The sequence below is a fragment of the Sarcophilus harrisii genome, chromosome 3 (genome assembly GCF_902635505.1).
Source record: "Sarcophilus harrisii chromosome 3, mSarHar1.11, whole genome shotgun sequence".
NCBI lineage: Eukaryota > Metazoa > Chordata > Mammalia > Dasyuromorphia > Dasyuridae > Sarcophilus > Sarcophilus harrisii.
In genome coordinates this window covers 462,170,379-462,183,730 of record NC_045428.1, presented here as the reverse complement: position 1 = coordinate 462,183,730, position 13,352 = coordinate 462,170,379, and the positions used below count along the sequence as shown (strand labels likewise).

The 13,352-nt window shown below is 33.1% G+C and overlaps 1 protein-coding gene across 5 annotated transcripts in view; it reads right to left on the bottom strand.

The window, feature by feature from the left end:
- Positions 1-13,352, bottom strand: part of NAALAD2 (N-acetylated alpha-linked acidic dipeptidase 2) — a 91,202-nt gene that overhangs the window by 58,391 nt on the left and 19,459 nt on the right. For 4 of the 5 annotated variants that reach the window (XM_031960965.1, XM_031960962.1, XM_003764328.3 and 1 more), the window contains 2 exons: positions 12,866-13,052; positions 4,875-4,968 (listed from right to left, as the gene is read on the bottom strand). In XM_031960965.1, coding sequence (XP_031816825.1) covers positions 4,875-4,968; positions 12,866-13,052 — 281 coding nt within the window. Of the gene's footprint in view, positions 1-4,874; positions 4,969-12,865; positions 13,053-13,352 lie in introns of those variants that run through there. The other variant, XM_031960966.1, reaches the window with a different exon arrangement.

Sequence of the window (13,352 nt, the reverse complement as noted above, 5' to 3'; positions counted from 1 at the left end):
TAAGGATTCAAAGAATTCTAGGAATAGGAAAAAACAGGGGAAAAGCTTATAAAAATGCATACGGCTGGAGATAGAATGTCAAATTAAAGAGAGAGCCAATAAGGGAAAATAATGTGAAGGGAAGTAATATGAAGTAAGGTTGGAAAGGTATGTTAGAATGATCTGTGGAGGACCTTACTTGACATACTGAAGATTTCTTGTCTTAGAGGAAATATGTATCCACTGAAGAATTTTAAAAGAATGCTATTTGAACAGTCATACAGAGGATGACATATGGGGAAATATAGACATGAATAAGGTTACTGATATAATCAAACAAGAAGTGACAAGGGCCTAAACTCCAGTAGTGGTCATGTTAGAGGAAAGGAAATGGAAGCAGGAAACATCAATGAAGCCACTGGAGAGGAAAAGATGACCAAAGAAGAAAGAAAAGTAGATCCAGCATAGAGTCTTGGTCGCTCCCCATTCAACTGAACCTTTCATACCATTGCCTAAATAATTTCCCCAACGAATAAACTAACCTACCTTCTATATATGTCACATTTTTTCCTGAAAATTCTTCAGTATATCCCCATTTAATGTAATTAACTATATACTCATCCATGGATTTTAAGAACTCCAAATCCTTTAAGGGTCCCATGTATCTTTCTAGTTTTATTTCATACTACTATCCTTTAAAATAAACTGGCCCGGCCCATCCATCTTCCCCTTTTTTTGTCCCACCCAAGTTCTCCAAATCAACAACACTATCGTTGTCAACATTCTAAAACAGGAAAGGAACTCAAAGGTCTTTAATCCAATCCCATAATTTTATAGATGAAGACACCAGTGGTTAAGGGATTTACTCAAGCTAACATAAGTAATAAAGGGTTTGATCCAAGGTCCTCTGACTCTTTAATCAGAGCTCTTTCCATGGTACTATTTATTGTTGTTCACACTGTAGCTCACAACTGGAATATATACAGTCTCCCTCACCCTCCAATTTCTGTACTTGAAACCCTTCCCTTTTTTCAGGGAAAATATGTGCTATTACCTCCACAAATCCTCCTTGAATACTCCTTCTTTATCAAAGTTCTCATAACACTTGACTTTCCCTACTGCAACTATCTCTACATTCTTTTACAATGTAGCTCTCAGGTAAGAACAACATTTGGAAAAATTCAAACCTGATGATTTTATTAACTACCCATCTGCTTTGCTTAAGCCCTCTTTAGATGAAGTCCACTGGCTCATTGATAATCTCAAGCTCACTCTCATATAATAAGGAAGTTTTCTGAATAAAAGGGTTTTAAAATTTTACTATGATATTAAATGACTAGATATTTCCCTTTTCCTCCGAGTCCAAAGTAAGGAAGAAGTAGATAGAAATGACTAAGAACTAGTTTACCTTGTTGCTCCAAGGTAGAAAGCATAATGTTCCCAACAAAAGACCACAAAAACAAGTCTTTTCACTGTCCAGTTCCCAAAGCACATGAAGTATGTTTGATTTCACCTTTGTATCTCTAGGGAGTGCAGAGCACTTTGTTTATTGTATGAATCTAATAAAAAAACTTGAAGGGAGGTATAAAACTTAATTCTGAAATAAAAGGTTCCTTAAAGAAATAGTTTTTGAGCATCTGTAAATGCCAAAAGAAAATTCTGTAAGATGTCTTCTATTTTTCCTTTAAATTAATTGGATTCTTACAGAATTACAAACTATTAAACCTGTAAAGTTCCTCTGATAGAATTAAGTTAAATGTCATTTTTTACCCCTAAGGAAACTCAGGTCCAGGAAGTTGAAATAACCTGCTTAAGATCACCCAGCAAGTTTTTGCTGAAGGCTGGGCCTTGAGACCAATTTTCTTCATTTTCAGTCGAGTTCTTTTCATTATAATAGGCTACTAGATCTAAAGGGAGTAAAACATAAAATATAAATGAATCTAAATTATGGGTTCACCTTGTACCTTATGGTAATAAAATATTAGGCTTTCTTTTGATTTTCAAAGGTCATTGGCTCTACTCATATTAACTGAAGTTCATAAATAATTATCATGCTTGGGGATTCAATAGCCAATGACCATGAAGAAGGAATATCTCATCTGTAAAATGAGATTAGACTTGATAACTTTGAAGGCCTCATCCAGTTAAAAATTATAATCATATAATAGGACAAAAATTTTGAAAGATTTTTAGTAGTGAGATAGGACTGTGAATAATAATATAAGGAAAAGCTAGCTGGGTTGGAGTGAGGATACAAGTCATGGAAGATGAAGTGCTTAAAGAATTGGAAAACAAGGGGCTTTGTGTAACATTAATATGTATACTGAAATTCTCAATTATAAGAGCAGTGAATGGGGTCAAGAAGATTGTGGATTAGATACTGAAATCTTGAGAAAGGAGAAAAAATGATTTCAAGGCTGATCAACAATGGCTCTCAGTATTTGAATCCTGGGTTTATCAGAGTTAAAAATTTCAAAGAAAAAGAGACTGCTAAATGGTAGAAGTGATAATGAGGTCGAAATGACAATTTTCTTCACTGAATATTAATTTAGAAACAAATCCAAAATTTCTATTAATCTTTTATCTCATTTATGAGGAGGTTTCCCTCCAACAATTCAGACTGTAATCCATCTAATCCTCCATCTTGTTTAATCCCTTTCCATGTCTTTCCATAAATTTGCTACTCAACATGGTAGGGACTTCCTGAAGTTCTCTGGATCTTATAAAGTGACAGATGTAACAAAGTCAGTCTAAGGATTTTCTCTTCTTTGGTTCATATGACCAAATGAACATTTAAAAAAATACAGTTCCTTAATGAAGCTTGTAGTGATTTTGATAGGCCAAGAAGCCCAAATTCAAATCCCATTCTGAATGTTTATAAACTGTGTGGCCCTAAGCATGTCACAACTTCTAAGCCTCAGTTTCTATCTATAAAATGGAAAAAATACCTAAATCAAATCTTTTATGAAGATTACAATAAATAATATATTTAAAGTAAACCTTAGAGTGTGATATAAATATGAGTAGTTTGTTATTAAATCACTCACACTGTTTCTCCTTTGTTATATTTGGTTGGTGATGTGTTACATGCCTCACACATCTTTTTATCATCATGTAGATCATCCTTAGCTTCAATTCTTGGATTGTAGTATTCCATAACTATCTTTGCAAGTCTTAAACATTAGGTATTGTTGTTATTTTAGTATAATAAGAAATATTTTCTTGAGGAGTGTTTTTCAGCTTTCAGTGAGGAATCTTAAACAGTGACTTTTTACAAAAATAAAATAAAACAAGCAAATACTTAGTATGTATCTGCTACTGGCAATACAATGTGCTATGAGGACTACAAAGAAATACATCAATAAAAATTCCCATTTTTATAGCATCAGAATGCACTTTTCCTTCATCTTTACTTTTCATAATTATCTGCCATTAAAGCTCAGAGCCAGATGCTTCCCTAATTCTTTCAAATGAATGTGTTCTCTCTCTTTTCTTATACACACTGAGAATATATTGGCTGAATCTCTTTAATGTTCCCCTACTATGTATTATATTTATCTATAAATATGTTTCCCCTAGTAATAGGATATGTTTCCTTTAACATAGGGACAGTGTCATTTTTATTTGTGTATCTATAGGATATGTTATTAAAGAACAAATGATTAAAACAGTAGTATTTTAACAAGATTAAGCTAGTAGCAATATGTAAGAATGAGAGGCTGGTAATAGGAAGACCCTAGAAAGCTATTGAAACAAGCAGTTCATTAAGTAATGGTCCAAGCTTGAGTGGTGGCAATGGGAATGACAAGAGGGAAAAATGGATGTGAGAGATACTGTAATGAAAGACTAAAAAAAATGAGTTAATGGATTGGATGTAGAAAATGTAGAAAAGGGAGGAATCAAACCCAGCTCACTATTGTTAATAGTATCAAACAGAGAAATAAGTAAGTCAAGGGGGGAAAGCAATGTTGAAAGACTTAGATTAACTTTGGGATAATATCAAGAAATGAAAGTAGCAATGTTCAACAGGAAAGCAGATGAAAATGCAGAAAAGGATATCAAGAGAAGAGTTAGAATTAGATAGAAAAACTGCAGGTGACAGGTGGAAGTATGAAAATTAATCTCCAATAGAATATATACAAAGATAGGAACAAAGAAATGATAACTGATTATTGGAGTTCAAACATATAAATGATAACATAAATGCTTTTAAAATATTTTTTTTCGTATTTTAACTTTTAATGGTTGTGTCCTCTTAGAAAATACAACAAACTTTTATTTTACTAAGTAACAAATTTGAATCTATTCTTTTGCTCCAGAAATAAAAGGAAAGAAAAAAACAATGAGGACTAGACTCATTTTTCATGGTGCAAAGAATTCAGAGATAAGGAAATTCCATCTGCCAATGCAAGTCAGCTTGTCTACAGTTTATAATCTTAAAGAATTGTCTAGAATGGAGGAGTGCCAAATATGCCTAAATCAGATTAAAATGTAATTAGGCAATGTTTAACAAACTAAAAATGCAGCATAACATAATACTAATTTCTATTTTTCTAAATAAATCAGAAACCCAATCATTTTTTGTTTGAGTGTGGCACTGTCTAGTGATTTAGAGCACTGGAAATAGATAAGTGTCAGAGGTTGCATTTTGAAACCAGTTTTTCCCAGTTTCAAGGTCAGCTTTCCATCCACTCTGCCATAGGGTTTATTCTTTTATCCCTATGAAGCAAACTACTGTCCAAATGTCTCCCCTTTTTTCTTATTTTTAAAGGAAGCTCTTGAATCATAAAATTATTCTCTATATTTAATAGAAAACACATACATTAATTTTTAGATTAAGAAATAGTCTTTTGGAGCAAGATGTCTTAATCTTGCATCCAAACAGAAGACTTTACCGTAATAATATCTCTGCATCATGATATCCAATGGGATGTACTGGGATTTGGGGGATTCCCACTCCTTCATTTTCTGCATATCTGAAGGTGTATTCTGAAAAATCAAGTGCATTTTCTAAGTATCATGCTATTTTCTATCTCACAAAGTTAAAATTTTGGTCATTCTTAAATATTAAAGGTAAAACAGATTGTAAAGATATTTGATTTTCATTCTCCACTATTCTCCACCCCCCACGGCCTTTGAAAAAGAGAGAAAGTCAATGTGTAAAAGGTACATTTTTCATTTTTTATTAACGTTATGCACATATTATTCTGAGAGGCAGTATGGCATGAAGGACAGAAACTTAGCTTTAGAACCAGGAAAATCCTAGATTCAAGGCCTATGACTCTGTTCAAAGCACTTAATTGATCAGTGTTCCAGGTACATCTATCCATCCATCCTGTAATGGAAAAGTTTCCTAGGCTAGGGCTTCTTAAACTTTTCCTACTGACAATCCCTTTTCACCCAAGAAATTTTTACGTAACCTCAGGTACATAGGTATATAAAATAGATACAAAAATAAAACATTTACTGATAATAAATCATAATTTCCCAATCCTCACATTCAGTTATGAGATCCCATATAGGGTGATAACCTACAGTTTAAGAAGCTGGGCCCTCACCCTATGAAATCACAAGTTCAGATCCCATCTCTCCAATTACATTGCCATATGTTATCATCATTACATTTTATAAACTTTTCATAGTTTCTACAATAAACAATTTTTATAATTTTTTTCATTTTTTTGATATAAGATTTCTTAAAAATCTGTTAGATTCAACTTGTTTATTTACTCCTTATAATTTTCTTTTTATATTTAGATCATTTAACTTCCTACAGAAGTTCTGAATTTCTGCCTGGAACATCTGTCAGAAAACAAGTGATGGAAAAATGGAACTTGGCCAATATAAATCAGAAAGAATGGGGAGAAAAGGCAAAATGTAACATGAAAGGAACCATTTATAAACATCTTGTTTAAATAAAAAACTTCCAATTACATAACTAGAAAACTAAAAATCTGCGTAAACTTTTAAAATATTTAGGTATCACTTCCAAATAAAAATGCAACATTTAATTGAAATTAAAAAAAAAAGATTAGCAAATAATTTATTTCATCGAACTCAACATTTATTCAGCATCTGCTCCTCTAGGTCATACACTGATCTACCCTGGGAATAAAATCACAAAAATAAAACATTCCTGTTCTCCAGGAGTTTACTTTTTCCCAAGGAAAAATGCTGATGCTCAGTCATTTGATTGTGTCTGACTCTTTTGTGACCATGTATAATTCTATGCCCTTCTATCCAAGAGGGACTAATACAAACAAATTTAAGTAAATAGAAAATAATAGACAAAAATAACTGGAAAGTATTTTGCAGAGGGGGGCAAATAAATGGCACACTGTATAGAGTGCAAGGTCCCAATCAGAAAGATTCATCTTCCTGAATTCAAATCTATCCTCAAAAACTTAGTAGCTGTGTGTCTCTGGACAAGTCATTTAATCCTGATTACCTCCACTGCCTCATGTGGAAAATGAGTTAGAGAAAGAAATGACAAAGCACTTCAATATCTTTGACAAGAATATCTCAAATGGAGTTACAAAAAGGAGAACACATTTAAAATGAATTGAACACCAATTTTAATGAAGAAGAGATCACTAACAAGAAGTGGAATAAGCCTCATGCAATCTATGAAGGTATTTGAAGGAAGGGAAGGAAATAGATATTTATGCAACATATACTATATGCCAGGCACTGGTGCTAAGTGACTTGCCAAGGGTCACCCAACTATTTAGTCTCTGACACTTGATTTGAACTGAGGTCCTCCTGATTCCAGAGCCACTGCTCTAGCTACTGGTCTACCTTGCTGTCTCATTTGAGATAAGCTTTCAAAAGGCAGAGGTAAGGTAGTGCGACTGGGAGGACAGCTTGTGCAAAAGTAGGTTTGCTGAAAATGGAAAGTTGTGTGCCAAGTTGTTATGTTTGGCTGGAAAGTGGAGTATATAAAAGGGAATATTCTGAAGTTAGTGTAGAGAGAACCAGATTGTGAAATTTTAAATGATGCAAGAATTCATAAATTAGAGGAAATAAAAAGCTACTGAAACTTCTTAATGAAAGGAATAAGGTCAGATCTAGACTTTGGGAAATTCAGCTTTGCAGTGGTATGGCAGAGGGGCAAGACTAAAAGTAATAAGACCAATAAGGATGATATAAAGGTCCTGTTGAAAGGTGATAAATATCAAAACTAGGGTGAGTGGTGATTATAATGAAGTGAAAGTACAAACTGTGGGTGATTTGGGGAAAGTAGAACTGGGAAGAGTTGGAAAATGATTGATTTTGAAGGATGAGAAGAAGAGAATTGAGGATAACTGTGAAATTTTGAATCTGAGTGACTGAAAAGATTTTGCTAAATTTGCTAAAGAGTGCCATAGACAATGAAGTAATATTAGTACTGAATATATATGCATCACGTGATATAGCATGGAAATTCCTAAAGGAGAAGTTGAAAGTAGCAAGAAAAATTAGACAGCAAAACTATAATAGTGGAACATCTCAAACTTGCTCTGTCAGAACTAGATATATTGAATCACAAAATAAATAAGAAAGAAATTAAAGAGGTAAATAGAATTTTAGAAAAGTTAGCTATGATAGACCTTTGGAGAAAAATGAATGGAGACAGAAAGGAATACACTTTTTTCTCTACAATATATGGAATCTATAAAAAAAATTGATCATGTATGAGGGCATAAAACCTCAAAATCAAATGCAGAAAGATAGAAATAGTAAATGCATTTTTTCAGCTCACGAAGCAATAAAAATAACATGCTAAAAAAGGAAAACAGACCAAAAATTAATTGGAAATTACATAATCTTAACCTAAAGAATGAGTGGATGAAACAACAAAGCATAGACACAATTGATAATTTCATCCAAGAGAATGACAATAATTAGACAACATATCAAAATTTATAGGATGAAGCCAAATCAGTTCATAGGGGGAAGTTTTATACCTCTATATACTTACTTTCATAAAATAGAGAAAAATCAATGAATTGGGCATGAAATTTAAAAAGCTAGAAAAGAACAAATTAAAAACCCCCAATTAAATACCAATTTGAAATTCTGAAAATAAAAGGGTAGATTAATAAATTTGAAAGTAAGAAAACTATTTAATTAATAAACAAAACTAGAGTTGTTTTTATGAAAAAAACAATAAAATAGATAAACGTTTAGTTAATTTGATTAGAAAAAGGAAAGAAGAAAATCAAGTTGTTAGTCTCAAAAATGAAAAGAGAGAACTTTCCACCAATGCAGAGGAAATAGAGCAATAATTAGGAGCTATTGTGCCCAACTATATGCAATAAATATAATAATCTAAGTGAAATGGATGAATACTTAAAAAATATAGATTGCCCAGATTAACAGAAGAGGAAATAAATAACTTAAATAGTCCCATTTTAAAAAGAACAATCTATTAATCAACTCCCTAAAGAAAAAATCTCCAGAGCTTGATAAATTTACATGTTAAATTCTACAAAACTTTTAAAGAACAATTCCAATACTATACAAACTATTTGGAAAAAAAGAGAAAGAAGGAATCCTATCAAATTCCTTTTATGACACAGATATGATGCTGATTCCTAAATAAAGTAGGGTCAAAACAAAAAAAGGAAATTATAGACAAATTTCACTAATAAATATTGATGCCAAAATCTTACATAAAATCTTAGCAAAGAGAATCCCCAGGATAGTACACCATGATCAAATAAGATTTATACTAGGATTGCAGGGTTGGCTGAATATTAAGAAAAATATTAGTATAATTGGCCATAGTAATAAACAAACTAACAAAAATCATATGATTACCTCAAAAGATGCAGAAAAAAGCATTTGACAAAATCCAACACTCAATCCTATTAAAAATACTAGAGAACATAGAAATAAATGGAGTTTTCCTTAAAGTTATCAGTAGCCCCGATTTAAAACCATCAGCAAGCATCATATGTAATGGAGATAAACTAGAATCATTCCCAATAAGATCAGGAGTGAAACAAAGTTGATCACTATCACCATTATTATTCAATATTGTATTAGAAATGTTAGCTTTGGCAATAAAAGAAAAAGAAATTGAAGAAATAAGAGTAGGTAATGAGGAAACCAAATTATCACTTTTTGCAGATGATAGGATGGTATGCTTAGAAAATCCTAGAGAATCAACTGAAAAAACTATTTAGAAATAATTCACAATTTTAGCAAAGTTGCAGGATACAAAATAAATCCACATAAATCATCAGCATTTTTATATATTACCAGCAAAGTCCAGCAACAAGAGATACAAAGAGAAATCCCATTTAAAATAACTGTAAAATAAATACTTGTCTACCTGCCAAGATAAAGTCAGGAATTATATAGACACAGTTATAAAACCCTTTCTGCACCAATCAAGTCAGAGCTAAATAAATGACAATAGTACCTAAATTAATCTACTTATTCAGTGACATATCAATCAAACTCCCAAGAAATTAATTTGCAGAGCTAGGAAAATAAGAACAAAGTTCATCTGGAAGAACAAAATATCACAAATTTCAAGGGAATTAATGAAAAAAAAAAGCAAATGAAGGTGACCTAGCTGAACCAGATCTAAAACTATATTATAAAGCAGTGGTCATCAAAACCTTTTTGGTACTGGCTAAAAAATGGAGTAGTTCATCGGGGGGATAGGTTAGATTCATAAGATACAATGATTAATGACTATATTAATCTATTGTTTGACAAACCTAAAGACCCCAGATTTTGACATTAGAACTCAGTATTTGACAAAAATTGCTGGGAAAATTGTTAATTAGTATGATAGAAACTAAGCACTGATCCACACCTAACACCCTATATACCAAGATAAGATCAAAATGGGTTCATGATTTAGACATAAAGAGTGATATTATAAGCAAATTAAAAGAATAAAAGATAATTTACCTCTCATATCTGTGGAGAAGGAAGGCATTTTTGGCTAAAGAAGAACTGGAGTACATTATTGGATACAAAATTGATAATTTTGATTATATTAAGCTAAAAAGTTTTTATACAAACAAAACCAATGCAGACAAGGTTAGAAGGGAAGCAATATACTGGGGGGGAAATTTTTTTTTTGCATTCAAGGGTTTCAATCAAGGAGTCATTTCTAAAATATATAGAGAATTGACTCAAAGGTCAAAGGATATGAACAGACAAGTTTCAGATGAAGAAATTGAAACCATTTCTAGTTACATGAAAACATTCTCTAAATCAATATTGATCAGAGAAATACAAATTAAGACAAGGTACCACTGCATACCTCTCAGATTAGCTACAATGACAGGAAAAGATAATAACAAAAGTTGGAGAGGATGTGGGGAAAACTGGGATACTAATAATGTCGTGAACTGATACAACCATTCTGTAGAGCAATTTGGAACCATGTCCAAAGGGCTATCAAATTGTGCATACCCATTGATCCCGCAGTGTTTCTACTGGGTTTGTATTCCAAAGAGATGATAAAGGAGGGAAAGGGACACACAAATGTGCAAAAAATGTTGTGACAAGGAACTAAAAACTGAGTGAATGCCTAATAGTTGGAGAATGGCTAAATAGGTTATGCTATATGGATGTTATGGAATATTATTGTTCTATAAGAAGTGATCAGCAGGATGATTTCAGAAAGGTCTGGAGAGACTTAAATGAAATGGTGCAATGTGAAGTGAGCAGAACCAGGAAATCATTGTACATGACAATAGCAAGATTATATGATGATCAATTCTGATGGATGTGGCTCTTTTCAACAATGAGATGATTCAAGCCAGTTCCAAAGATCTTGTAATGGAGAGAACCAACTACATCCAGAGAGAGGACTGTGGGGACTGAGTATGGACTACAACAGCATTTTCAATCTTTTTATTGTTGTTTGCTTGCATTTTGTTTTTTCTCATTTTTTTTTCTTTTTGATCTGATTTTTCTTGTGCAGCATGATAATCATGGAAATATATAGAAAAGAATTGTACATGTTTAACACATATTGGATTACTTGCTGTCTAGGGATGGGGTGGAGGGAAGGGAGGGAAAAATTGGAACACAAGGTTTTGCAAGGGTAAATGATGAAAATTATCTAGGCATATGCTTTGAAAATAAAAACCTTTTATTTAAAAAAAAGATGATCATATCTTCAACAGAAATAGGGAAGGTAGAAATTTAGATAGTTTTGGAAAAAGGGAATGAATTTTACTTTTACCATATAATTTCTAAATTTATGAGGCACCTGGTGGAGATGTCTAACAGAGGTTGGAAATGTGAGGTTTGAGTTGAGCAGAACTGTGATCTAAAAGCCAACTGCATAGAAATGTTTACTGAACAAATGTGATCTGATGATAGAGCACAAAGGCAAAGAGGAAAGGGCCAACACAGAGATAAGGTAAGTATAAATATGAATGGGGACCAGAGTGGAACTTGCATGATGATTTAACAAAACAAGGCTGAGAAAAAGATAGTGAGAGAAGGACCAGGACGCAGATATTTCATGATAATCCAGGGAATCATGTGGATCCAAGAGCTGTTGTTTGTCCTTTGTACTCGAAGAGGATCAATGGCGTCATGATGTGTTAAACTATGTCTGCTCAGTCATGAGCAGGGAAGGCTCTACTACAGGTTAGGCATAAATACTTCCTTTGAACATTTGAGCTAAAGATGTCTCTAGATTTGTCCTTCTCGCATTTCCTTTTTGCTAATGTGCTTCTGCTTTGATGTAGATGACCATGTTTGAGTACCTTTGGGCAAGCATGTCTCATGTCTCACAATCTGTAATAAAGTTCTTCAGAGATACCTTGAGAATGTCCTGGTGTCTGATCTCTATTTGAGTGTTTGCCTTGTAGAAGTTCTCCATAAAATAGTATTTTTAGGTAAACTTATGTTTGGCCTTCAGGTCCATTAGAATTGCACTCCATGCAGTAGTTTGCATGCTTGGCAGTTCAGTTAGAAAAACTAGCTCGGGGTCTGGAATCTTCTCTTACCAGGTAATCTTCACAATCCTTCTCAGATAATTCAAATGAAAGATCCAAGACTATGATGTGGTCAACAGTGTCAAATGTTGAACGTCATCAGCATCCTCACTAGCTTCTATCCCACTGATTGGAGGACTAGAAGATGGAGCAAAAGTTCCTCCCAAAGGTCTCATTTAAAGAAGGCTCAGAAGTACGGCCAACTCTTCTTTTCCCACTAACCACATTTTTTAGATTCATCTGCATCATCTTTATGTCCCTAAACCAGGCATCTTGTCCAAACACATTTTTCAGCTTCTTTATGTGTACTGCCTACCTTATTAGATTGTAAAGCTCCTTGAGGGGAACGACTCTTTCTTTTTCGAATTTGTATGCCTAGCACTTAGAACAATGTCTGACACATAGTAAGTGCTTAATGTATTATATTGAATCATAACAGAAAGTCAAAAGGGATAAAGACAAAGAAAAATAACAGGTCTGAAACTTATCATTCTGAGGTCTGTTATTCTGGCAGGTATTTTGGAGATTTGGAGAAACTAGGATTAGTTCACTAATACTGTATTTTTTACACTCTGAACACAAAGACAATTATGAATTTATATAACTAACTATAATATTATCATAACTAACCAAGCAAGCAATATCCTACAATTATGTTACTCATGTTAACATTGATATGATGCAAAAAAACTATTTCAAGTATTTTATAATATAACTTCTCTAAACATCTTAATTTCCCTATCTATAACATGAAGGGTTTGGTATAGATGACCTCTAAATCATAAATAATTTTATGAATTCAGGATGTTATTATTAAATAGGATGTTATTTTAATCTCATCCCTCAAGGTTTATCTTGCCATTAAATCAGGAAGGCATGTGATATTTTGGAAAGATGTAAAATGTGTTAACAGGTATTTTGCTCACCTTTAGCTGGATACCCTGGGGTGAGAGGATCACCTGCTCCATTCAAGTTTAATACATTTCCTCTCTGGGCAACATCTCCAGGAAGATTCCATCCATTGGGATAGGGCTGTACCCCAGGAGCAAGGTAATCAGCTGGATCTGAGTACAAGATAATCCCTATGGCTCCAGCTAACATGGCATTCTTAACCTGTAAAGAATAAAATAGATAAAACTAACGTGGGAACATTTGGTTATTACTTAGAGCCAACTCTGAGTTTCATACTTCCCTAATATCTAGTAGTTATCAAGTGCTGCACCACCACAATGTCTCTCAAAGATGGATCTGGAGCTGATTTTAGAAAAGCCTGGAAAGACTTAGGTGAACTGATGCTAAGTGAAGTTAGCAGAACCAAGAAAACATTGTACACAGTAATAACAAGACTATGATCAACTGTGATGGACTTGGCTCTTTTCAACAATGAGATGATTCAAAATAATTATGATAGGT